Source organism: Populus euphratica, unplaced genomic scaffold, assembly GCF_000495115.2.
Source record: "Populus euphratica unplaced genomic scaffold, PopEup_1.0 scaffold2.1, whole genome shotgun sequence".
Classification (NCBI taxonomy): domain Eukaryota; kingdom Viridiplantae; phylum Streptophyta; class Magnoliopsida; order Malpighiales; family Salicaceae; genus Populus; species Populus euphratica.
In genome coordinates, this window is record NW_011499846.1 from 1,041,947 (window position 1) to 1,067,731 (window position 25,785).

The window sequence follows — 25,785 nt, forward strand, 5'->3', positions numbered from 1 at the left end:
ACAGTGAACGACAGCTCTGACCTCATCAGAACTTTTAATTGATTACTTAAGCCTTAGTTCGACCAACGGGGGTCATGCTGATGGATGGCAAATTAATTACTTATTTAGTTGTATCATTAAATTTAAAATAAACAAACTGTAACTAAGATTGTAAAGATAAAATTATTTTTATATCAAGATAAAAATAGTCTCTACTTTTTAAAATATGACTAAATATAATAATATGTTTTTGCATGATTATTCCATAATTAAATTTTTTTTGTTTAATCAAAGGTATCCCCCAATCTATTTTGATTGAAATTAATTCAATATTTTAAAAAAATAAAAATATTATTTTTAAAATATTTATTTATTTAAAAAATAATATCTTTATAATACAACTAAATACTACAAACCTTTATATATATATATATATATATATATGTAGTGACGTTTTATTAGATTTTAAAACATTCTAATAAAATATTATATCTTTTAATATTATGACTATATTATGATTGTTAATAAAACTATATAATTATTAATAAAATAATTATATTTTAAATTAAATTAAATGATTTTTATATAGTTTTATCTGAAGAATAATGAATATTAAAATCAATTATAAAAATTAAAGATCTTAACTCAAAATCTTTCTGTCTTAGAAGAGAATGTCTCTTTTCAATATAAAATAAAGATACTTTCCTTCTTTATTTATTTACAAACTTCACTGCATGTCACTTTTACCAGCTCCATGCACCAATCACTAATAATATGTTTTTGCAAGATAAATCAATTCACATCATTTCCCCTTACCATACTACAATTAAAACGCTATAAATAGATGCGCTCAGCTTGTCGAGATTGCAACAGAGGTGGGCACAAAAAATCATCATCATGGCCATTAATAGCTATGGTGAACATTTCTATCAAAATAAGCTGCTGCTCGATCCAACAGAAGCTAGTTTTCTCGATCTGATTCTTTTCTTAGTTTCCTCAAACATTAAAGGTAGAGGATTCATTGAGTGCCACGAAGAGCAAGGGCTGAGAAATTTTAGTAGCCGATGGATAGTCGTCATATCAGTTCTTGTGCAAAAAATCCTTCTTTTCTTCAGAAAACCTATGGCTATGATAGGAAATGCGTTGGAGATGTGGTTAAACCTTCTCCTATGCAACGGCGGCTTTCTCAAGCTCTTGTTAAATATTTTGAAGGGTACGCAACAATTGCATATTTGCTTCTTTCTAATTGTTATATGAGACTGAGTGTCTGCCCTTTTTTTCTTACAAAAGATGGATTAATTATACATCCATAATATTTGTCAAACTATATAGCTAGAAGGCAACAAAATATTTGTCAAACTATATAGCTAGAAGGATGTTACATGATGCACTAAAATAATCGTTGTACTTGAAAAATATTTTTGATACTAATATTAGCGATCACAGGTGGTGGAGCCACATATAGGCAAGAGGAGCTCATTGCCCCCCTCTTCCCAATTAGCAGCCTTTTTATATTTTACCAGTTGAATTTGATGTTTACCTTCCAAACTCAGAACTGTAATCAATGACATAGTAAGTAAAGGTTGTTTAAATAAAAAACTTCCAATAAAAAAAGTGGAACTTTAAAAATAGCAGCTGTGATCTCATAAGTCCAAGCAGGATAAAAATATAACTCTTTTTGCTTATATAAAAATCTGCAAGTCGAGAGGTAATCATCTGTAACCAATTTGTTATATTTAAATATTAATATAATAGCTTTACAAGTTAATTTTTTTGTTAGCTATTAATTGATTTAAGCTCTTTTTTTTTTATTGTTCATGGCTTTCTTCCTTCTACACAATTTCTTTTCAAATCCTAAGCTATTAATTAGCTAAGTAAATAATTTTTTATGCTTTATGTTTTAGAAAAGTTTATTTTTTCTATTTATTTCATTATGTAATTTTAGTTTTATTTCTTTATAATTAGTTATTAAAAATGTTAGGGTTTATAATAATTTATGGGTTTGTTGAATTAATATGTGCATTGGTAATATTATATGCTAATGAATATGAATAAAATTGAGTTTTGATGAATTAATAAATATTTTTTTATGAATTTTATATGAAAAATAATGATGATAAATTTATTAATGATTAAAAATAAAATACTGGACAATTAAAAAAATTAGAGACATAATAAATAAATTAAAAAAATACTTAATATTTATGTTTAATTCACGTATATAAAATAACAAGTCAGTGAGAATACCATCAATTTATAATAATTTTTTTAAACTATGATTTTAGATTTTATGTACCAATATAAGATTGTTGTTAAGAACTTTTTTAATTCTCAAAAAATTTAGATATAGATAAATGAAAATTTGTTATATATATTGAGAAAGATATTTTTAATGAAATTAAAAATAAAATCTTCATGAAATATTTTTAAATATAAAATCTTAAAGATAACAATTATAATATAAATTTTTTTATTTTAAAAGTATTTTTCTTAACTTGAGTTGGTATATGTATTTTAAATTAATATATATATATATATATATATATACCCTGAACGTTTACATGTACTCATGATAATGCATACAGACACCATTAATGTCGTGTCAATGCAGGAAAAGTGGTAAAGACACCAGATCGATCATCGGAAAAGTTCACATCCGTTATAGGAAATCTTGACTTGAGAGTTGAACTGGACAAGAAATCCAGTCCTGGTGACAAGAAGTATAATGCATCCTTGTCTTGGATGGCCGCTAAATTGGCATACGAGAACGGAGCCTTCGTTGAATCAACAGTCAAAGATCACTGGAATGTAAGTATTTACGTCTATCGCTAGCATAAACCTAACATGAATAATTGTGCTGCATGGTCATTGAAGAGAATATAAATTATGATCTATCACAGCTGAAGATTTAACAAAAATGTTGTCTAATTAATGAGTGTTAATGATTTCTTTCTCGTCCCACTTCTTTGCAGATGAAATTCTTGGGTTTCTTCGACTTTTGGAACGGTTAGACTTCCCTAACACTACTGGATCTGGTTCATTTCCTTATTAAAGATACTATATGCATAATTGTGTTCAAGATCAAATCCAAAGTTCCTATCATTTTTTGTCAAAATCTAAGTCATCTCAGTTTTATTTTCTTTAAAAAAAATATTGGTTTAGAATCATTTTTTGTCAAAATCTAAGTCATCTTCGTTTATAGCCAGATTTGACTGAATCAACAGAATCACTAAATTAATCTATTGAACCACTCAAGTTTGTCAAGTTAATGACAAAACTAATTAATTCAAATTAAAATTTAGTCTAGATAAAGTTTTGAATTACTGATTTATTAAGTTAATTATCTTATTGGATCAGATTTAATAACTATAATTACATGTTCAATTACAATAAAATTATTATATATATGTCTCTAACTATGACAATAAAAAATAACAAAGGTAAATTTGTTGATCGACGACTCTAAAGCATTAAATTAACTGAATAAAATCGATCATTGTCCTCCAGTCAATTATGAATGAACTCATAAACATTAGGAAGTTAGATTCTAATGCTTCATCAGAATTTCAATTCCAATAATTATTGTTTATTAAGAGGAGGTGTGGTATCATATATGTTTTTTAAAACCAAATTTGAAAACAGAAAAAAAAAAACTAGTTATAAAAAATTCTGAAATGGCAGTTAATTGGTTTAGCTTTTCTTTTTATTTAATAAAAAATAAAATATTTTTTTTGTTTCTAAAAATCTGAAAAAGGGGGTAAATGATACCAAACCACCCCTGGACAAATCTAATCATATAAGTTTGAATTTATGCACAGCATTAATAAAATTTAAATTTAACCTTTTTTATTTTTTATTTTTTTATATGATGATCGTTATGGATTGTCAATTATATATCTTTTGTCTCTGTAATCGAGCAACTTAAAAGAGTATTAATTGGCCTGCTAATTAATCTCCATCACTTCTGATTAAAAAACAATTTATAATTCGAGTCAAACATCATAACATCTATGGAAATAATGAGGATTTTATCAAACAAATAAAAACAGATGATATTGGATGATATTCTCACAAGAAAAGGATTTGTACTTACAGATTTCTAGTCATAAGAGTTTGATGTGCTCAGTTGTTAATTCGTTGATTCGAAAATTGACTTTTTTAAAAAAAGAATTAACTTTTTTTTTAATTTAGATCAACTTATTCAATTAGCAATCTAAATCTTAGATTTGAACTGAATTTTTTAAATAGAATAGTTAAATTGGTGGGGAAAAAAAGGAAAGAAAAAGAGAAAAAATAATACACACACTCCAAATTAAGCTTTGTTTGCTGATCAATCAATGCTTTTTCCTTTCAAAAAAAATAAAATAAAATACATATGGCATTTCGTTTCCTTTTATCATTTATAAATTATTCTTTTTTGAAAAAATTACTGGATCTATGTTCGCTACTAGGCCTCAAATTAGATTTTTTTTTTGTTGGAACATAAAATATTTTTATGTCATTGGTAGGATATTGTTGTGTAGAGAGAGAATGAAAATATTCAAAAGAAACATATAAAAATATTTTATTAAAAATATTTTTAAAATGGGAAAGATTTTAAAAATATCATTTTACAAAATATTTCTCATAAAAGAAAATAAAAGGACGCTTAGTATAAAAAAAATAAAAAAACTTTGGAAAAGCGATTGCAATAGCAGACACACTTGTTACTGTCCAAGCATATCACTTTATACGAACGTTCAAAAGAAATTAAAACAAAATCATTCATGTGATCTATGTCACCTTTTCTTTTGTTGTTTTTCTGTCACATGCACTGCTGTTATCTCTTACCATGTGTGTCTGCTGTGAAAAACTCTAGCGGATCTAATGACTACGAAAAAGAAAAGGCGTAGTCCTTGAAGAATTTTAATTTCCTATTGGAAAACAAAAGGGTCACGAATAGGTTTTTTAATTGTGATGCTTCGCAGATCACTTGAACCGGGCTTCAACGCATGCCTTCATGTTCCAAGATACAAAGACAGACCCTAACCTATTTGTGCTGGCGTTTAGAGGGACCGAACCATTTGATGCATATGGATGGGCCACAGATGTGGATCTCTCCTGGTATAAGTTTAAAGGCATAGGTCAGATCCACCGTGGCTTTATGAAAGCCCTGGGCTCGCAGAACAATGGATGGCCTAAGGAAATTATTGAACCAGATCATGACCACTTGTATGCGTACTATGAAACGAGACAAATGCTGAGGGACATAGTTTCCAAGAACGAGCAAGCAAAATTTATAGTTACAGGGCACAGTTTGGGAGGGGCATTGGCCATATTGTTTGTGGCTGTGCTAACCATGCATGGCGAGGCTGAGTTGCTGGAGAGATTGGAAGGTGTTTACACATTCAGGCAGCCTAGGGTTGGGGACGAGGAGTTTGGGGAATACATGATAGATGGGTTGAAGAAGCATAAAGTGAAATACCTGAGATACGTCTATTGCAATGACATGGTTCCTAGAGTGCCTTTTGACAACAATTGTTTCTTCTACAAGCACTTTTGGGAATGCAAGTACTATACTAGCTGGTATAAAGAGAAGGTAACTGTTCCATCCCTCTCTCTCTCTCTCTCTGATCAGTTATGCTGTTGATGAGCAACTAATGCATTCGTAAATAATCCGGATACAGGTTATGCAAGAAGAGCCGAACAAGAACTACTTCTCTTTGTTAATGGCCATACCCAAATTCTTGAATGCTGTTTGGGAGCTGATCAGAAGTTTTATAATCCCTTGCCTGAAGGGTCCAGATTACAGAGAAAGCTGGTTGATGACACTGATAAGGCTGGTAGGGCTGGTGATTCCAGGATTATCAGCACATTGTCCTCAAGATTATACTAATTCTACTCGGTTGGGATCCTAAGCCTAGTCCCTCCAGCTTCAAGACTCTCAATAAAAACTTCACCATCATAATATCTTTGAGCTTTTGCGTTCATTGCATATTTGATGATGGAATGATGTGCTCAAACAACTTATGGGATCTGAAAGTAGATCACTATAATATAATAAGTTGCTTTATAGTGTGTGAAAGACTACTTTGAACAATAAAAGTTTGATTTTCTCTGCTATAACCCTAGTTCTTGTATGATCAATGGGGAAAAAATTTTCAATATAGTATTCCATCAGCTGTAGTCTTCAAAGAGTGGTGTCAAGTTCTGGAAAATTGTGAAAGACTACTTTGAACAATAAAAGTTTATTCACCGTTTGCCCCTTTTTTCATCCTTTGGGTCCTTCGTTTCTCCTCCACTATCATAGTATATTTATTCGATTCGATCATTGCATGGTGCGTCTAATTGAGTTTTGGGCCTTATGGCTTGATTAAATTAGTTTTTTATCGTTGATATCGTTTGATTTTATAAATGATAGTTTAGATTTTTAGTTTTAAAAAGAATTAAAAATTAAAGGATTATAATTGAAATTGATAAAAAGAAAAGAAAAAAGAAAAATACAGCCTTTATATTTTATAAAGAAGAAACAATCACGAAAACCAAAAAAAAAATCCACCGAAACCATACCTAACCTCCACCTCCACCATGTGTTGCCTTGGAAGAAAGTTCACTATTTCAATAACAACAAAGAAAAACTACACGCGCCTCCTTAATACCACGGTTTCTTTCTCTCGCTTGCTTGCAGATATACAGCACGTACTAGTACTAGCCACTACTTTGCCCTCTTTTTTTTTTTTTCGATTCAGCTTCTATTCTATAATAAATCTTCTATTTAATCTTAAAACTCCCACCTGAGCATAATGAAAACCCAGAAAAAAAAATAGACAAATGACTAACCTTCATTATAGTCACGTACAAGAACCTCAATAGTAAATTGGAGTTGTTTGAATAGTAGTATGGAAACTCAATAAAATAAAAAATAAAAAATAAAAAATAAAACATACAAAAATTTATTTATGTGTTTCATTTAATTTTGATTACATTCAAAGTATAGAAAAATTTTATCAATTAATATAATTACAATCTCTTTACAAGAATAATTAAAATCTCTCTATTATTAAAAAAAACTCTATATTTACTTTTTTATAAATATCTCACAACCTTGTAGGATAAATAATTAAAATCTCTCCATTATTAAGAAAAACTCTATATTTACTTTTTTATAAATATCTCACAACTTTATAGGATAAATTTCTTTTATTGCTCTCTAACTTGTATACTTTAAGACTTCGATGCATTGTTTATTTATAAACAAGCTTCCGGTCTTTGTTTTGCAAAAAATATACTCTCTAACTTGGATACATTATTTATTTATAAACAAGCTATCATTCTTTGTTTTGCAAAAACATAAGAAACAAGTGACATCGAATTAGTGTATATAATTATTATTTAATGAGACTGAGTGTAAAAATTTTAAATAATTTTTTATATGTTTTAGATTACTTTAATACTCTAATATTAAAAATAATTTTTAAAAAATAAAAAATTATTTTAATATATTTTAATATAAAAATATTTTAAAAATAATATCCACATTTCTAAAGAAAGGTTTAAAAAATAGCTTCATCTACTCTTATTGAATTAAATGGTTGGCTTCACATGAGTTATTTAAATTTAAATATGTTATTATTTTAATATTTTAAAAATAATATATTTCTGATTTTTTATTTAAAGACACGCCATGTTATTAGCCTTCGTACAAATTATTTTTTAACTCCCCAAATTAATAGGATGATGTCATGCTGCTAGGCAAGGAATCAGTTGGAAGAGTTTCAAGGTTCCTCATCACATTCTAGCATGTTTGTTTGCTTCAGGTAAATACCTCAACGTAGGTGAAAAACAACCAAACCCTATCTCAATCCTTCAAAAATATTCATAATAAATAATTATAGACTTAATATAAAATCCCACTAACATTGAAATTCCTAAACTAAATAAAATATTTTCTCAAAAAGCTACTGCATCGAAGTGTATATTTAATGAATTTATAAAGAAAAGCTTCACGAAATGATATCTCCATTTCAAGGAAAAATGTCATCATATAATAATAATAATAATAATTGTTGATGCATCATATAATAATAATAATAATAATAATCGTTGATATATACACATACATACATGCATACAAGGTTTAGCAGTCAAACTTCCTGGAGATTTTGATACCAGGAATGTCACATCCAGGGTTTGTGTCCCGTCTGAAATCTTAACAGTAATAATTGTTCTTCACGCCCCAACTCAACTCCATTGACACCAAAATAGTGTCAATGGTGGTTTCCCTCCTATACGCTTCCATATTCTGCTGCAGTTTTTCCTGCAATTTGACCTGGGCTGTGATATAATGAACCCTCGATAAAGTTTCAGATAGTTGCCAGGATTGTACGGCTTTAACAGATTTATTATTCTATAAATACAAATTCACCTTTAGGAATGGCAAAACATTTTTGCTAGCCCTAATTTTTCTGTAAGGTTATTTTAAGGAAATAAGATACCTTGACATGCTCCAAAACCAAAACAAATCATTGCATTTCATGGAATGCAAATGCGTTCTATATGAGACACGAACTACTAAACTGATGTTTTTCAGCATTAGACCAAAAGTAACAAAGCTCTTCAGACTCTAGACAGGGCCAGCTCGTATGCTAGGGCTTGTCAGTAAAACCTTTCACAATAAACCAAATCTTGCAAGAGGAAAGGAGAAAGATAAGAAATCTGAGACAAAAATTGTTTCCAAGAAATTACCAGGTATTATATCTATCAAAGTGTACCAACATGTGGCTGGATGAGATATCAGAAAGCATGGCAAGTGAAACAACCACTCAGGGAACCCTTCTGACGGGTTCTGCGGAATGATATAACTTTGTGAGAGTTCGTGGAAACTTGATGTGCCTGTTTTGCTAGCACCGAGCTCCTCATTTCCTGGGCTCTCTTTTGAGCTGATCTCAGCTTATTCATAATTCTATCCATAGATGACGATCTCTTTTTCTCAAGCTTCATCTGAAATGAATCGAGTCAGTTAAGACCACAAAATGCACAAGCCTATAAATTTAGAAAACGTAGAAACAAATGTGAGTAGCTCAAGCTGGAACCTATCAATCTTGAATCTCAATGGTCAATCATAGATTTAATTTTGTATTTTTCACGGTACACCATTATCTTTAAGTACATTCAGACTTAATAAAACTGATTAGTTTTATGAATTAAGAGTTCAGAATCCAGATAAAAAGTTCAATACTCCGTTAATCAAATACTCATGCACTGCTAAACTGTTATCAAGCCTACAAGGGGATTTTGTTCATCACAAATCCAAAACTTAGAATCCATTATGCTTTATATCATGTGGGATGGCCCCTTTCCATCTATCAAACTGCAATGATGTACAATCCATGTAGTTAAGATTCTCCCTTTCAGACATCTTAGCACAACATCCTACAATGCTGATAGATGTCCTGCAATAAACCTAGGTTATTACTTTTTTTATATTCTATCTAACACCAGTATCTTATAATTAAGTATTAGCAAAGCTTTCAAGTGGGAAGAAAGGAAATATTAGAGAGAATATCTTCTTTGCTGCACCAAGGCTGATCATTAAGTGAGTTAATCCTTTAAGTTAGTCAAAATTGTACGACGAAACATCGTGGGGAAAAAGAACCTCAAGTTTCCTTATTTCTGCCTCAGCTTTTGCCTTCTGCAGGTTCTCCCATGCTGTGATTTTGGCTTCCTCTCTTTTGACCCTGCAGAAAAAAAGAAGGACAAGTTCTATTATCCATCAAGGAAATTATGGTTTCTCTTCAAAGGATCTGGTGTTTGAGTGTAATTTAATCCATAGTGATTATCCTAATAGAGTCTTAGTTTCAGTACTAATTGCATCACATTCAGAGCAAGTTCATGATCTGGCCTAATAAAACTAAAGGATTGCGTTAATTCAATAAATCCTTACTTTGAAATGCTCTTTCCAGCCTCTGAAACATCCCAACCTGATGAAAGAGTATCAGCAGCTTTCTTTCTCCAGTCATCAACAACTTGGGAACTTTTTCCATGGTTACGGGCTCTGTGTTTCTTAGACCACCTTGTGACAGTAACCCTCTCATCCACCTGTACATCCCTCGTCTCAGATCTAGAGGAAGGTACGCTCTGCAGCTCCACAATAGGTAGGACAGAAGGGGTGGAGGTGGAGAATGATGGCTTCCTGGTGGGAGATGAATGATTACTACCTACAGGGCTCATTTGGGTGGCCATGTCCCTTCTTGAAACAACACGGGAGATATCAGTTGCAGCATCCTTGACACCATCAAGCTTTTCATCTGCATGTTTAATTAACAGTGACATGGTATATTATATATGCAAACTAAGAAAGGATCAATAATTGAAAATTAAAAAAAAAAATCAAACGTACATCAATATGACAATTGTTCACATATTGATATTTTGTTCTTATATTGAGTTTTTCACGATGTTCCCTGCCGGAGAGTGTGGATAGCCTACCTTCTCATTTTCATTATAAAAAAAAAAAAAGAGTAAAAACAACAAGAACAAAACAATTTAATGGAAAAGGATACTTGACATTAAGATTGGATTCTTTACAGAGATTCTAAAAACGATTTTAGTGAGAGGCACATATCAGGCATTTTATGATTAACTAGAATAGTAAATATATTTGGTTTTGCGAACAGTTTCAAGCAATACCACCAAATACAAATCAAAATGAGACTCGGTAATTCTTCATAAAATATCAATCTCATCCAAACCCATCAATTTGAATCAAACAACCAATGGGCGGTGTCTAATTCTTTGTTTAACAAGTTATAACTTCAACAATATAAGTTCTATAGATACATCATAATTCAATCCTCCAAAACAGAAATTAAAAACTGAAAAAAAGAAAACTATAGTGAAATTCAAGCAATCAGGCTGAAGTTCACAAGATCGTACCTTGTGATGGCAACGAAGACTGAGCTACCATCTCAGAACAACCATGCACACTAACCGAACGAGCCATACAAGGCTCTGTCCGCATGGGAAATGACACACCATGGCTCCCATGTGACCTCATACCCAACCCATCAGCAGCAATAACACCAGCTGAAAATGGAGAACCAGCAACAAAATTCCCCGCATTCCCTCCATCAAACACCTGCATCCCAGGCGAATACAAGGAATAACACGCAACTCCCGGTGGTCCAAGGGGTCCACTCTTTGACTTAGGCCTCCTCTGTGCAGGCTGAATCGAACTCCTAACAACCCCATCTCCCGAAACAGGACTAAATATCCACCTCTCAGCATCCTCCCATTTGGACGGCAATGTCCTTCCATTATTATTATAAGGCAAAACAGCAGCTCCTGTAGCATTCATCACTTGCCGCCTATTACTATTATTTGGCAACGGCACTCTCTCTGAACTCCAACCCTTCTGCATTCCAACACTAGAATGATACTGATTAAGGTAATTTGGGGTCCCAGGACTCGGAAATGTACCAGATTTTCGAGATGAACAAGCTATACTCTTCTTCATGTTACCCAATCTCGGCGAAGAAGATGTGACCACATTGTTAAGATCTAGTGACGCAGGCCTCCGCCTGTCTGGTTTCTTTGTGATCGCTTCAGATCTCGATCTCCTCTCCTGACACTCTACATCAAAAAACTCGTCAAAATTAAGAATTTTTAGTATAAATTTGATCTGGGTTTGGATTGTGCAGTTAATTTGTTACCTTTGAGAGCGAGAGAAAAGGAGCTTCTTGCAGAATCCAGGAGATGAATATCGTCTTCTACAGAACTAATTCTGTTGTCTTCTTTTTTAACAGCTTTTATAATCGACAAGAAAACAGTGAGACTTAATTTCAAATTTTCTGTCTTTTTGCGTTTGCTTTTCAAAGCTTAGCTGTAGCTGTACGTACCTTTAACTTTTTCTGCTTTTCGGGAGAGACGGGTGTGAGTGTGCTGCTGCTGCTGCTTCTGCTTGCTGTTGTTTCGATCTGGACCACTCGAAGAGTTCTCTTGTTGATCATGACCAGCTGCCAAATGCTGCATTGCACCCTCAAAAAACTCACTCAAAAACCATGGGTTAGAAAACGCATGCATGCAGGGAAGTTAGAGAAATGGTTTTACCAGAGAGATTTCAGAGGCGAGAGAGTCATGATCATGAGCATCGGAAGCAAAAGAGCAGCGATCGACGCTAGCAGAAGCAGAAGAGAAGAGACTGAAGTTGGACTCTAGAGTGAAAATTACAGAGTCAGGACTTGCATCTCGAGCTCTAAAACCTGATCTCGACGAGCTCTGCTCTTGGTACACCAGCTCCGGCATTCTCCAATTTTTCCTTCGCTAACTGCTCCTTCACATTCTAAGAGAGAGAGAGAGATACTTGGCTGTTCAAGGGCATGTGTGCTGTGGAGTCTCTCCATGGCGGGTATTAAAGCAAGGATGAGTTTTTTATTTTTATGTCAAAGTCATTATGATTTTTTAATGCTTGTGACTTGACAAATTGCTCTAATAAATAAATAAAAATAAATACATAACCTGCACCAATTTCAATACAAACCAAAATGGATCGATTTTAATGGATTTTAAAAAATAAAAGAATATCATTATAATAAAAATAATTGAGTGTAGTAAAAAATCAAAATAAAAATGATAATTTCATCCAAATTTAATTAATATCCATCTAAGCCAGTCTAAATTAGTAGAAAAATCTTGATACTATTGGATCAAACTGAAACTTAAAGATATAAAATCAGTTTTTAAATCATGAATGAATAAAATTTATAATAAAAAGCAAATAAATAACTTTAAAAATAAAAAAATTAAATATATATCTAGTTAATTGTATATTAAATAATTATAAATTTATAGATTTAGGTTTAGAATTGAGTTAATAACAAGAGTATTCAATAAATATACAAAATCCAATTAGATCAGAGTATAGGTATAAATAAAATAAATATAGTTAAATCTGAATAACTATGTTGAATTTAATAATATCGTATTCAATGCCATACCTAATAGTAATTAAGTGCATGTTTTTTTACTATAATGTATATTGTTATTTTAAAATAATTTTAAAATATAAATCATTATAAATCATCAAAACACTAAACCATTCAATATAAAAATAGTTTTCGTGCTGGTTATCCAATTACATAAACGATCCTAAAAGCTTTTGCTTTCGCAACTCTCTAAAATTACAGTTATAGTAAAATCTTAGTTTATTTAATTATTAGGGACTTCCGGGCACACAAATTATCTATAAATAGAAATAGATAATTAAGTGACTTGTTATTTAATATTATAACATGACTATCAAGTAATATCAATATCTATAAATATATCTTTGTAATTTTATCTATTTAGATCCATCATCATATTTTTTAATAAAAAAAATTAAAGTGAGTTAGAAATTAGAATTCATATTTTTATTTCTATGCATAGAAATAGCATATAATAGTTCTTTATAAATGGATTTTTATAAGTTTCTAATATATTTAGATCCATCATCATATTTTTTAATGAAAAAAATTGAAGTAAGTTAGAAATTAGAATTCATAATTTTATTTCTATGCATAGAAATAGAATATAATAGTTCTTTATAAATGGATCTTTATAAGTTTCTAAAATATCTTTTAAACCATGATAAATGCTTTATTTTTCAAGAAAGATAGTTTTTTTTTACATTTATCTATAAATAAAATTTAAAAAAAAACATAAAAAAAGCACTTAAAAATTTTGAAATTTAACTTTAAAATATGTTCAAGCAGAGTCCAAAACGAAACAAAAACCCGTGCCTAAACAATCCAAACTTGTATTCAAGTCAGTCCTGGAGCCGAGTCGATGATCTGATATGATTATGTTTTTTAAAATTTTAAGGAGGTAAAAAGAACAGAGAGAGAGAGAGACGATAAATTTCAGGTGAATTTAGGATTTGTAGTTATGATTGGACATGATTTTGTTCTGGTTAATCAAGTAGAGGTGCGGTGTTAGTGCGGTTTTTGCTTCTTTTAATGTTGTCTGTATTATAATGGGGTCTGAGACATCATCATGCCCTTCTTCCTCAAAATTTTACAAAAACCATATTATTTGCCTTGACTGTGAATTTGACTGCCTGTTTGTGAAAAGACACCTGGGCAATTGGATTGCTTGCTCGTCACTGCCTGTCCTATTCAGTACGTGCGGGGCAGCAATGACTTTAGATCACCTCCCTGTTCTTCGAACTTATCTGCCAGCTGAGGACAAAACGCAGGGGACAGGATGATGTCTCCGTGACGTAAGATTTTTACCTCCATGACAGGGGAGCGTGGCAAGTGAAAAGGCACGTCTCCCTTTCACATGAGACCACAGGAAGACTTGAAAGTCGGATATTACCTGTGGTTCATTGCTGTTTAATTAAATTAGGCATGTTTGTCATTGCGGTGTAATGATATTTTTGAAAGTTTTAAACTTTTTTAGTTTTTAATTGTTTTGATAGGATAATATTATAAATATTTTTTTAAAAAAATTTTTAATTATATTTTTAAACACAAAATATTTTAAAAAATAATATTTACCACTCTTCCAAATATATCTTAATAGTGATTAAATGAAAAGCACCATAACTATTTAAAAATGATCAAAATCGTGTTAGTTTCTATTTTTTAAATTGTTTTTGGAAGTATTGAATTAATGATTTCTAAGTATTTTGTATAATTGTGAGTTTCTATTTTTTAAATTGTTTTTGGAAGTATTGAATTAATGATTTCTAAGTATTTTATATAATTGTGATGTGTTTATGTTAAAAATAGAAAAATATAAAAAAATATTTTAATATATTTTTTATTAAAAAATATTTTTTAAAAATATCATCCATCTAATTATCAAACACATTCATGCTAGGCATCATTTTTTTATTTTCATATTTGGTCTGATCATGGTTGTTAGATTCAATTTAGGAATAAACTCAAAAAAGAAGCTGTACTGCTTGTTATTGAGTTTATTAATGTAAATTATTTTAGTCATGACAATTTTTTTTTTAATTTTGTTAAACTCTAAATCACAAATTTCTTGGATCAATCTACTAAGTTGAATCGGGTGCATTTATAAATTAGATCAATAAATACAAAACATATGAATAAATCTGTACATTTTACTCTATTCATTAATTTTAATAAACTTACCATGAATTTATTATCTTATAAAACAACTTCTCAATCTTTTCTCCAAAAGACAGAAAGAGGAGGGCGGGAAAGCGTTTTGCCGAAGCCCTATCATGTTTTGCCGGAGTTGAAAAGAACAGTAGCCGTAATTTAAGCGTGGGAAAATTATTTATTTCTTACAATGTTCAATTGTTTATGTTCCAACAACACCGACGGTCTGTGATCCCTTCAAAAGTGCCGTCGAGCGTGATCAAGATTTGACTAGTTGGGTCTCCTTTTCTTGCCACCTCTTGGATTGACTGCAATAGTATATCTCCTCGTGAAGTAAACATGATTTTGTAGAGAAAGCCTTGCGCATGTGATCATCTGACCGAGCTCCCTTTTCTTGCCTCTTTTTAATTTTCATTCCTTTCTGTCTCCTTGCTGTTTTTCTCATATCACCACAAAATTCCTACAAGCTAACAATCATAATTATCAACGGATTGAATTGGTGATTTATCGGCTTACTTCAAGCTTAATTTGAATTTCTTTTATAAAAAACAGATAAATATTAACATAGTTGATTCATGATTAGATTGATATAATCAAATTTAAATAAGATTTGTTTTAAGACACTTGACTTTTTAAAATATTTTTTATTTTAAATAATTTTTTTTAAATTTTTTTTAACTTTTATAAAAAACAACATCAATTAAATTTTAAAAAATAACAATGTTATTTTGGGTTGATTTGGCCCACTCATAACTCGGCTTTTGAATTAGGTGAAATCACAAGTGGGGCTAATACCTAAGAAGAGGAATATGGTAACTAAATTTTCCAACTTGTTTGGCTGGTAAAGACTTAACTGAACGAGTTAAATTTTCTGGAAATGAATACGGATCCAGAAATTATGATGCAATTGGTATTTAAAAAATACAAAAAAAAATCCAGTCAAATCTACCCAAAATCCACAACATTTACGAGAAAATTGACTGATCATAGGAAATAATTAAATGCTTGAAAGAGAGCAGCAGGAGCGCGCCTCATGTCTAGCCGGTGGCAGCTTGACAGCCTGGACGCTTGCCGGTCAGACCAGCTATGCCAGTAAAAAAATGGCCACGTTTGTGGACGTACTGCCACAATGTCTAGAATATAGAAAGTTCTGAAATTCGAGTAACAATGATAGTTGCTAAATTACAAGCTGAAAACTGAAGAAACCTGCATCTATGATGACTTTGATAATAGAATAGGACACTTGAATGCTTCGGTAAGAGCAATCTTTGCAGCTCTGACTCATCGGTAAATCCACAGCTTTAACTATCTTCTCAGTGTATCTTTCTGCCTCGTGATTTAGTTTATGCGTACTTGTGTGGTTGTTATACCCGGTTCAAGGTTTGAACCGGTTAGATGTCCAAGTCGTTAACCTGAATCAACCTTAAAACGAAGACGTGTTTTCAAATTTTTGTTTAATAAAACATCTTCTTGATAAAAATTCATAAGAGCTGACTTGATTATGTGTTATCTAGTTAGGTCAGATGTTTAATCAGTTAAAAAAAAACCTTCAAGTGAATTTTTATTTTAAACTTAATTTTTATAAAATAAAATAAAATAAACGTGATTATTCAAATTCATTGACCATGCTTGGTCAACATAGTTTTGATATAATGTGAAAAAAATATCTAATTTAAAAACTTAAAACTTAAGATGTGATATAAAATCTAAAGATATTACAATGTTATATTATTTTTTTAATATTGCTCCACACTTGAAACAAGCTCGTGTCATTTTCAACTTCAATTTCTCAAAGCTGTCAACAAATTAGACAGCTGAACCCTAATGGACTTGAATGGGAGGCTGCATGTCCACATATCCAATCATTATCATGATAAAATTATTCTGTTTCAGAGGTTGTTTGTGTTTAATTTATCCAACAACATACCAGAGAACTGAGAAACTTCCTAATGACGTGCCCGGCGGATCGTAAGTCCATTTCTCTTAACAAAACTTCACGAACCAAATGCCTCTTTATGGTTTATCCCGTTCACAACAGCCTAAATTGAACCCCTTGATTTGAACATCTCACCTATCTATTAGAAGAAAAAAGATGGAGCTGGGTTGTCCATATCAGTATACGCATGTTGGTCAATCATAGATCCCTTGACTCTTCTCTCTCTCTCTCTCTCTTATTAATTCTGTTGATCTCTTTGCTATAAGTTTGATCCGGAGGGCCATAGAAGCTAAAGGAGCACCCACCTGAACATTAGCCACCCCTTCCTTTCAAAACCTCAAAATGACACTATTAATTGTGACGTACGATGATAGCTGTTTTTCTTGGGCATTCAACATCACAGGACAGAAGAATAGCCCAGACATTGGTTGACCGTCCCACACCAGCCCATACCCACCTCCCTTTGTACCAAAACATTGATTGATAATCACACAGCACGGATGTTAGGCCAAACACGTTGCATTTTACCATGGAAAGAAAAAGTGGGTGTACAAACACGGCTTCAAATTCAACTGCTTTTTAACTAAACTGCAATACCTTTCTTTCAACAAGAAATGCAGCCTTGTGCAGGAGATCTCTTTGCTGGCATTTGAAAGTTCCAAAGACTCGAGTCTTTCCCGTCTTGGAGACTTCAAGTAGAGAGGGGTTTTGTTAAGGAATACAAGCATGCAACTTTAATTAGCACCAAAAAGGGACAATCTCTGACGAATTATACTATGGTTATAATGGTATATCCCATGACACATTTTCCAGCTTGCAGCAGATGATTCCAGGAAAGTTAAAAAAATAATTACCTATTGGTGATTTAAGGTTAAGGATCCCAAAAAAAAGAGAATAAGTTCAAAGTTGATAAGTCCAAGAAACCATGTGCAATAAACAAGCTTGGAATACCAGATTTTTACCTTGCAACTGTTAGTAAAGGTCATTATCTACCAATTTGATAGTAATAACTCTGAAACACTTGAACAAAAAAAGCGGTCTTCAAAAGGGGGGATGCTGAATTATTTGTCCGAGACTGCGACTACACCTAGTAGCAACAATAAGATTACATTCCATAAATTTTCATCACTATAGCAAGACAACTGATGATTAGAATAGCTTACATAACTGTACAGGTAGTCCAAGCCAGCTAACATTCCCCTTTATAACCGCTCGACATCCACAAGATGTTGACATCAGTTCCTTCCACCTGCATGCACGTGCATTAAGCTAATTCATTGTCCTTCAATCACCGTGTTGCTGAAGTAAGCAGTTATTGCCTTCAACTTGCCATTCATAAAGTTCTTCTCAACCTGGGACCATGGAGAATAACCCTTAGCAACAAGGATATGGCATAGTTTTTCACTGCACAAACCAACATGTCTCTAAAGAAAGCAAACAAGACCAAAGAGAATTCCTTCGCTGAGTTCATCTACAAGACCAGGGTCGGTTAAATGGTCACGTCATGGATCTAAGCAAGCAAAGACAAGAAAACCTATCTAAACTACGCGAAGGACCCATGTAAAACAAACAATACGTGCAAACATAACATGAGATAATGGTCACGTCATGGATCTAAGCAAGCAAGGACAAGAAAACCTATCTAAACTACGTGAGGGACCCATGTAAAATGAACAATACGTGCAAACATAACATGAGAGAGAAGGCAAGAATTCAATAATAACGGGCACTTAAATGTGCTCCTCACTATTGAGAGAGTAAAAGGGGCACCACATTCTATTTGTACCAGCACATATAAGCTATTCATGGACAAAGCACAATGAATTCAACTGGAGAGCAGAAGGCACACAAAATGAACTAAATTGAACATTACCTCTAGTGACCATGGAGGATTGGAAGTTAAACACAACTCTGCCAACTGGTTGAGGTCAACATTTCTCGGGAGAAACATGATGATTCTATGACCAATTTGCTTTGCAGTGTTAAAGAGAGAATATCTGAATATGTATAGGAAGAATGAGATTTCATACCAGTATCGAAGATGAGCCAAAACTAAAAACCAAAAGGAACTATAAAGAATTCAAAATTACCCATCACGTGGCTTAAGCATGGTCTTGATGTTGTAAGTTTTTACTTTAGAATATGCAGGTCCTCCCCAAGGAGGTGACAAGAAGACACTGTCTGCCTGCAGTCAGGGAAGTAAAGATGACAAATTAAGACTGGAACTGAGCTAAAATGAGTTCATTGCTTTATTCATTATTAAAGATAAAACCAGACACCAATTATTTTTCTTTCCTGAACCTAAAATGGTGATTCACATCACTCCTTTTTCTAAGAACTGAACTTCTATATGCAAGATGTATGAAATGGATGGGCTGGATAAAAGTTAAAAAGTGGATACTTGAGGATCACAGCAACAGAGATCACAAAACCATAAAATATTCACAGCTACAACAGTTAAACCAGTTCAACAAAATGGAATGAAGACATGCAACGCACAAAAACCAACGCAGATGAAAGGAAACAAAACATATCATTGCTCCCTGACTATTGAAAAGAGAGAGAGAAGGAAAGGAGATAAATCACTTGGGATCTCCCACAGTGCAAATTACAACTCCAAAACTAGTCAACATGCAAGAAATCAGCTTCAATACCTTCAGTTTTGATGCCAAAGCAAAAAAGTCCCCTTCTATAAAGTCTATTTGATCACTAACTCCATAGATGGAAGCATTGTGAAATGCATAATCAATCTTCTTCGGATCAATATCAATTGCGATGACATGTTTGTACCTGAAACATTGAATGATATGAAAATCAGGTACATGTAAATTAACACATGACTTCCAAACATTCTAAAAAGAGCAATGGAGTCTAGAAAATAGAAAAATAAGATGCATGGTGAAATTTTAAAAACTAAATGCCAAGTGAGCCGTTTCTACATCACCAAAAAACTTCCAGGCTAAGGCTAAAGGAACTTTATCTGGAATGGAGTTAAGAAAGTCTAGCCACCTCTGTGCAAATTGAATGGCATTTCCACCAACACCAGTGAAACAGTCAATTATGGTGTCCCCCATACAACGCAATGCATGATGCTTGGCTATAGGCTCTGGTGTAACAGAAAACCATCCTTCCTCATCCATTCTTATACCATCATCAAATCTGGAAAATAAGGTGTACCTTTGACACCAATATTTGGCGATGTTCGAAGAAAACTCTTCAAACATCTGCTCACTTTGAAGGTCTGCACAAAACAAAGCAAAACCAAATTTTAACAGCATTTGATCAACATCAAGAAAACTGGAAAGTAATAAACAGCACAAAGTTTCTATCAGTAGCTATCCTAACTACTTCAGCAAAAATACAGCTCATGCACAAGCTATCCTAACTCTTTACTTCAATTTTCACGGTCCTAACCCTTCTTATCTGCTGAATAGAAAAAAGATGGATCAAACATTGTGAAAAAAATTAATTTCTGTGAATATAGAAATTTAATAGTCAATCTCAGTGACTACTATGGTAATAACTTCCAGTTATATAACAAACAAGAAAGCCAACCTTCAAACAAAGGATGCAAATATCAGAACAAAGATTATTTTATGTACGATCATCTCCAATCAGCATGCCTTACATCAGTCAAAAACTAGCTGAAGGTCTGTTCGCGTTCCCTAGATGGGAACTAAAGATGAACAGAAGAGATTGAACAAAAACTGACTTCTATCAAAAATAATTTTATAGAATAGTCCATTGCATGCCAAAATGGGAACAAAGTATATACCTTCACTATTCATTGATGATTTCTTATGGACTCGTGTTTTTTTCTCTTTCTTTTTTGGTTTTCTGATGGCAGGGTTAAGCTGGAGATCCAAATTATCAGTTGCGGGATCAGCAATTTCAAGATAGATATCACTCTCCTCGGTAACTTCGTCCGTGACTGTACTCATCAGGCTGCATGAAAAAAACAGATGTCAGCAGACTCACACTTGGGCAACACAAGCAGGTATAAATTAAGTTAACCATGACAATCAGATTTATTGGTTCTATCTTTACATTGTTCTTGATAAAATGCATACTGCTTCATGTTTATCAAACCTGGTTACTTGATCATTCTCCAACAAGGAACAAATCAACCAAAAAAAATTGAAAATTAGAATAAAGGCATAATACCTGTGCATACACTCCTGCACAGCTGATGGCAAGTGCAATGTAACTTCATCATCACAACTTCCATTGACAAGACATTCATCCGCATGCTCTAAACTTCCATTTGCAGGGACTATAGTTAAACCAGGCATGGAGTTGCCAGTTGCAACTCCAATCTCCTTCGAAACTTCATCGGATGATTTATTTAAACAGCTCTCATCATTTGGTGGTCCCTCAGATGTCTCGTGATAATTAAGTGAACTGCAGGAAAAGAAAGGCCTTCCATCCATTTCAGTCACTTCAGCAGTTGCTTCATTCAATTCATCAGTGATATCGCCAGATGCTAGATGTTCCATACCAGGGGGTGGATACCATGTACAAGTGTCTGTTTTGACATTGTGGAAGTAATACCTCATGTACAAAGAGTCCCAATACACCCTCCAATCTCCAAAATCACCATAGTAGTTATAACTGTCTACTTCGCCATGTCCAACCACTTCTGAAATCTGAGAAAACTCAACAGGTTCAGAAATCCCCAAATGATCTGTGCCACTATCATTGCAAAACTTATCACCTTCTTCATGATGGTTAGCAGCAGATGACTCTTCTAGACACTCACACTCCATTAACCTGTTGGCAATTTCCGTCTCACCATGGTTGCCACCTGCATCTGTTAGACAGCACACTCCTGGAGGTGCACCATCTGAATTTCTCAAACTTTGTCCTCCATTATCATCATCCTTAACATCATTGTGTGGTACAGACTCGTATTCATGGCCAGCATTAGACAGGCAGTGAGATGTCCCCCCAAGGTTTTTCTCCCTGACAGCACCAGAAATAATCTTAGTTGAACTTGCTGAATCACAAGTGGGGCATTCAGTTTCATCGATACCCACTGCAACATCATAAAAACAGGATTCACTTTGGCCCATCATTGACATGCAACATAAGGAATTGCTTGTGCTATCATTCAAAACAGAAGGAGATACAATCTCCAACCCACTCACTTGGGTAAATTCTAATGCTTCTTCCTTGGCTTCTTTATGACTACGGGAAGGCTTCAAGCGAGCACCTTTCCTTTTGCTTTTCTTCATTTTGTTGCTCGTCTGCCAGAGTGTAAGCAAAATCAGTGACATAGGTATAACAAATAACAACTGCATTGGACAATAAATCATTAAAAGGCCAGTGAGAGCACGATTTTACCTCCTTGTTAGACAAGAAGGAAATGGGAAGCCCTAATGCATCCATCTGTTTGATCAGTTGTTCATTCTCTAATATTTCACTTATTTCTAAAAAAAAAAAAGCCCCCATCAAGACAACAATTTCAACAACTAAAATGTTCAGCTCACTTATTTCTAAAAAAAAAAAAAATCCCCCATCAAGACAACAATTCCAACAACTAAACTGTTCAACTGCTGTATTAAAATTAAAGATTCTCCTTTCTTACACTTAAAAAAAGAGCAGTGACACACTTACCAATAGTTGAAGCTGGGATGCTGAAGCTAATATCGTCCAAGTCTCTAGATGATTTCTGTGTTTCAAGAGAAAATGGAACAAATAAAGTAACAAACTTAAAACCCTAATTGGATTGTGAGACTGGGGAGAGATTTAAATTAGCAAAACAACAGAACTTACAGTGGACTCAGGAAGCAAAGATATTTCTCGTGTCTCCGTCGAGCCATCGTCCCTGTTAGGTTGAACTTAAATGTATAAGAATAACGCACAGAGTATAGTTTTTTTTTGTTACAGAGAGCAGGGATGCAAACAGATAAAAAGAGAGATGAACCATATGTAGACTTCAGTGAGCTTGAAGAAAGAGCCAAGATCTCTAATCGCTGCACCACCACCACCTTCAATTTCCATTTCGCCGCAGTCCGATTTTGTCGCTGGTCACCGCAGTCAAAAAAGAATCATGCGAAGCTGACCGGAACGACAACTCTCCTGTTACCGCTTTTCTAATCACCACGGACAGCCGCTCCCGCTTCGCTTTTATGTGACGCTAGCATCATACGCCTAGACGACGACGTATCCGCTCATTAAAATAACGAGACAAAGTGGCGCCGTGTTATTTTAATTTCTTCCGCGGAAAAAAAAAAAGTAGGTTAATCTCATCAGCACAACTGTAAATCCTGGCCCGATTTGATAAATCAACCAGATGTGGGATTAAGTTTTATATTAAACTAACCTTTTTCACTAAAAAAACAAAGTTGTGGCATTAAAAAAAACCTTGAAACAATTTCTTTTTGGTTAAAAAAATTGAATTAACATGTTAATCATGGATTAACCAAACTAGTCTAAGATTAGATCCTTAAGCTCGGTCAGATTTAGAATCGAATCTTATAAATGCATGAGTTATTGAGAATCCGATAACTTTTGGTTTTAAAAATGCATTTTATTTTAAAAATATATATAATTAATTTTTTTACATATTTTTTTAATTTAAATGTGCTAATCAAAATTATTAAACTTGATTAAAAAATTATACCAATCAAAAAATTAACTCTCAATCAGCTTGTTAAAATTAAAAAAGATCCCTGAAGTTTGAAAATCTTATATAAAAAAAATAAAAAATAATTTATGTGCATGTAAATTATATATACAATAAATAATAAAATTTAATAGATTATTTATAAAAAAATTATCTCATATTCTTTTTATTTTTAGTTGAAGTTGAAGTTGAAGTATTAAGACTAATTTTTTAATTTTATATTAAAAAAATATGATTTTATTTTGTGAACATATAATATATATACTAATGAATTTTAAATTTTACATTAAAAAATTATTTTTTAAATATTTATATAATAAATTTTGATATAAACTAATAATTAATAAAAAAAAAGTTATACACTCACTGTATAAAATTAAACCGAGCAAGTAAAAAATCTTTGATTGCTTTCCTTCCCGTGTGTACCTTTTTACCCTTACAATGAAACCACAGTTTTAGCTGATTTGTAATATTTATTTTTTATTATTTTAATAAATTTAAAAAAAATAAAATATTAATAAGTTATTTTTCAACTTATTTTTCATAATATAACCAAATAGTGAAAACTATTTCCTAACTTATTTTTTATTATACTACTAAATATAAAAAAATAATATATTTTTTAAAACTTTATTTTTTAAAAAAAATTATTTTTTTTTTAGAAAAAACAAGTAAAACTAGATGTTTGTACATTAATTTTTAGCTTTAGCTTGGTAGGCAAAAAATCCAGTTAAGAAATTGATTTTTTTTATTTATTAAAAAAATAGTAAATTTTTATCAAGCTACAGCTGGTCACTTGAGTGTTGGGTTAAGCAGGAGGACATGTGTGACGAATGTTTTTCTTTTCAAGACTTGGCATGTATTTCAAGTGATTTAGATCCTTGAAACAATTTCTTTTTGGTTAAAAAATTGAATTAACATGTTGATTATGGATTAACCAAAGTAATGGAAGATTAGATCCTTAAGCTCGGTCGGACTTAAAATCGAATCTTATAGATGCATGAGTGACCGAGAGTTTGATAGTTTTTGGTTTTAGGGGCTTTTCAAAAATATATTTTATTTTAAAAATATATAAAATTATTTTTTTTACATGTTTTTTTTTAAATTTAAATGTACCTATCAAAGTTATTAAACTTGATTAAAAAATTATCCTAATTAAAAAAACTAGCTCTCAAGTCAACCTTTTAAAATTTAAAACATCCTTGAAGGTTTAAAATCTTATATAAAAAAATTAAAAAATAATTTATGTGCATATAAATTATACATGCAGTAAATAATAAAATTTAATAGATTATTTTTTAAAAAAATTATCTCATATTCTTTTTATTTTTAGTTGAAGTTGAAATATTTAAACTCATTTTTATTTTATATTAAAAAAATATGACTTTATTTTTATGAACATATAATATATATATATATATATATATACCAATGAATTTTAAATTTTATATTAAAAAAATAAATTTTTAATATTTATATAATAAATTTTAAAATAAACTAATAATCAATAATAAAAAAAAGTTGTACGCATACTCTATGAAATTGAACCGAGCAAGTAAAAAATCTTTGATTGCTTTCCTTTCTCCGTGCGTATATCTACCCTTGCAATGAAACCACTGTTTTATTTAATACGTAAGATTTACTTTTTATTGTTTTAATAAATTTTTAAAAAATAAAATATTAATAAGTTATTTTTTAATTTATTTTCTATCACATAACTAAATACTGAAAACTATTTTTCAACTTATTTTTCATTATGATATCAAATATTAAGAAATAATTTATTTTTTTGAAATTTATTTTATTGAGATTCAGTCTTTTAAAAAAAAATTACTTTTCAGTAAACAAACAACTCCCAAGTAAAATTAGGTGTTTATACATTAATTTTTAGTTTTAGTTTGTTGGACAAAAAATCCAATTAGAGAATTAATTTTTTATTTATTAAAAAAATAGTAAAATTATAACAGGTCATGTGAGTGTTGGGTTAAGGGCCTGTTTGTTTCTGTGTTTGAAAAATGTTTTTGAAAAAATTTGAATTTTTTTATATTTTTATTAATTTTAAATTAATATGTTTTTAGTGTTTTTAAATCATTTTGATATGCTGATGTCAAAAATAATTTTTAAAAAATAAAAAAAATTATTAATATATA

At 31.7% G+C, this 25,785-nt stretch overlaps 3 protein-coding genes across 12 annotated transcripts; 1 reads left to right on the top strand and 2 right to left on the bottom strand.

Moving 5' to 3' along the window:
• Positions 1 to 830: 830 nt before the first annotated feature.
• On the top strand, positions 831 to 6,232 carry LOC105129393 (uncharacterized). Its single transcript, XM_011031432.1, has 5 exons — positions 831 to 1,192; positions 2,591 to 2,787; positions 2,952 to 2,985; positions 4,947 to 5,557; positions 5,646 to 6,232. The coding sequence occupies exons 1-5, from the start codon at positions 877 to 879 to the stop codon at positions 5,874 to 5,876; spliced, it is 1,389 nt and encodes a 462-aa protein (XP_011029734.1). The 5' UTR covers positions 831 to 876; the 3' UTR covers positions 5,877 to 6,232.
• A 1,814-nt stretch (positions 6,233 to 8,046) lies between these two features.
• LOC105129411 (Remorin family protein) lies at positions 8,047 to 12,377 on the bottom strand. Of its 3 annotated transcripts, none has more exons than XM_011031472.1 (8): positions 12,067 to 12,377; positions 11,856 to 11,982; positions 11,670 to 11,762; positions 10,894 to 11,589; positions 9,902 to 10,265; positions 9,614 to 9,695; positions 8,704 to 8,958; positions 8,047 to 8,275 (listed from the first exon to the last, which is right to left on the bottom strand). In XM_011031472.1, exons 1-7 carry the CDS (start codon positions 12,259 to 12,261, stop codon positions 8,752 to 8,754), a joined length of 1,764 nt encoding a protein of 587 aa, XP_011029774.1. In that variant the 5' UTR covers positions 12,262 to 12,377; the 3' UTR covers positions 8,047 to 8,275; positions 8,704 to 8,751. The 3 variants fall into 3 exon arrangements, with proteins under 3 accessions (XP_011029774.1, XP_011029766.1, XP_011029757.1); XM_011031464.1 differs by having other exon boundaries at positions 8,047 to 8,308; XM_011031455.1 differs by having other exon boundaries at positions 8,047 to 8,287; positions 12,067 to 12,376.
• A 4,865-nt stretch (positions 12,378 to 17,242) lies between these two features.
• On the bottom strand, positions 17,243 to 23,149 carry LOC105129425 (S-adenosyl-L-methionine-dependent methyltransferases superfamily protein). 8 transcript variants are annotated; one of them, XR_843073.1, is made up of 12 exons: positions 22,934 to 23,147; positions 22,783 to 22,834; positions 22,624 to 22,678; positions 22,351 to 22,436; positions 21,172 to 22,253; positions 20,783 to 20,952; positions 20,017 to 20,248; positions 19,662 to 19,797; positions 19,098 to 19,192; positions 18,881 to 19,004; positions 18,171 to 18,359; positions 17,243 to 18,088 (listed from the first exon to the last, which is right to left on the bottom strand). XR_843073.1 is itself a non-coding variant. In XM_011031520.1 (11 exons), the coding sequence occupies exons 1-11, from the start codon at positions 23,008 to 23,010 to the stop codon at positions 18,282 to 18,284; spliced, it is 2,178 nt and encodes a 725-aa protein (XP_011029822.1). In that variant the 5' UTR covers positions 23,011 to 23,147; the 3' UTR covers positions 17,511 to 18,281. The 8 variants fall into 8 exon arrangements, 4 of the variants coding, with proteins under 4 accessions (XP_011029822.1, XP_011029813.1, XP_011029788.1 ...); XR_843072.1 differs by having other exon boundaries at positions 17,243 to 18,094; XR_843071.1 differs by having other exon boundaries at positions 17,511 to 17,696; positions 17,970 to 18,359.
• Positions 23,150 to 25,785: the final 2,636 nt, after the last annotated feature.

Coding starts and splice junctions, on each gene's coding strand:
- LOC105129411 (XM_011031472.1), bottom strand. CDS start 12,261: ATGCCGGAGCTGGTGTACCAAGAGCAGAGCTCGTCGAGATCAGGTTTT. Junction 11,590..11,669: donor CTTTTCTCTCGCTCTCAAAG/GTAACAAATTAA, acceptor TTTTTGATGTAG/AGTGTCAGGAGAGGAGATCG. Junction 8,959..9,613: donor CAGAAATAAGGAAACTTGAG/GTTCTTTTTCCC, acceptor GATTCATTTCAG/ATGAAGCTTGAGAAAAAGAG.
- LOC105129425 (XM_011031486.1), bottom strand. CDS start 23,010: ATGGAAATTGAAGGTGGTGGTGGTGCAGCGATTAGAGATCTTGGCTCT. Junction 20,953..21,171: donor GTGCAGGAGTGTATGCACAG/GTATTATGCCTT, acceptor TTTTTCATGCAG/CCTGATGAGTACAGTCACGG. Junction 18,360..18,880: donor ATCCTCCATGGTCACTAGAG/GTAATGTTCAAT, acceptor CCATGGTCCCAG/GTTGAGAAGAACTTTATGAA.
- LOC105129393 (XM_011031432.1), top strand. CDS start 877: ATGGCCATTAATAGCTATGGTGAACATTTCTATCAAAATAAGCTGCTG. Junction 1,193..2,590: donor CTTGTTAAATATTTTGAAGG/GTACGCAACAAT, acceptor GTGTCAATGCAG/GAAAAGTGGTAAAGACACCA. Junction 2,986..4,946: donor TTTCTTCGACTTTTGGAACG/GTTAGACTTCCC, acceptor GATGCTTCGCAG/ATCACTTGAACCGGGCTTCA.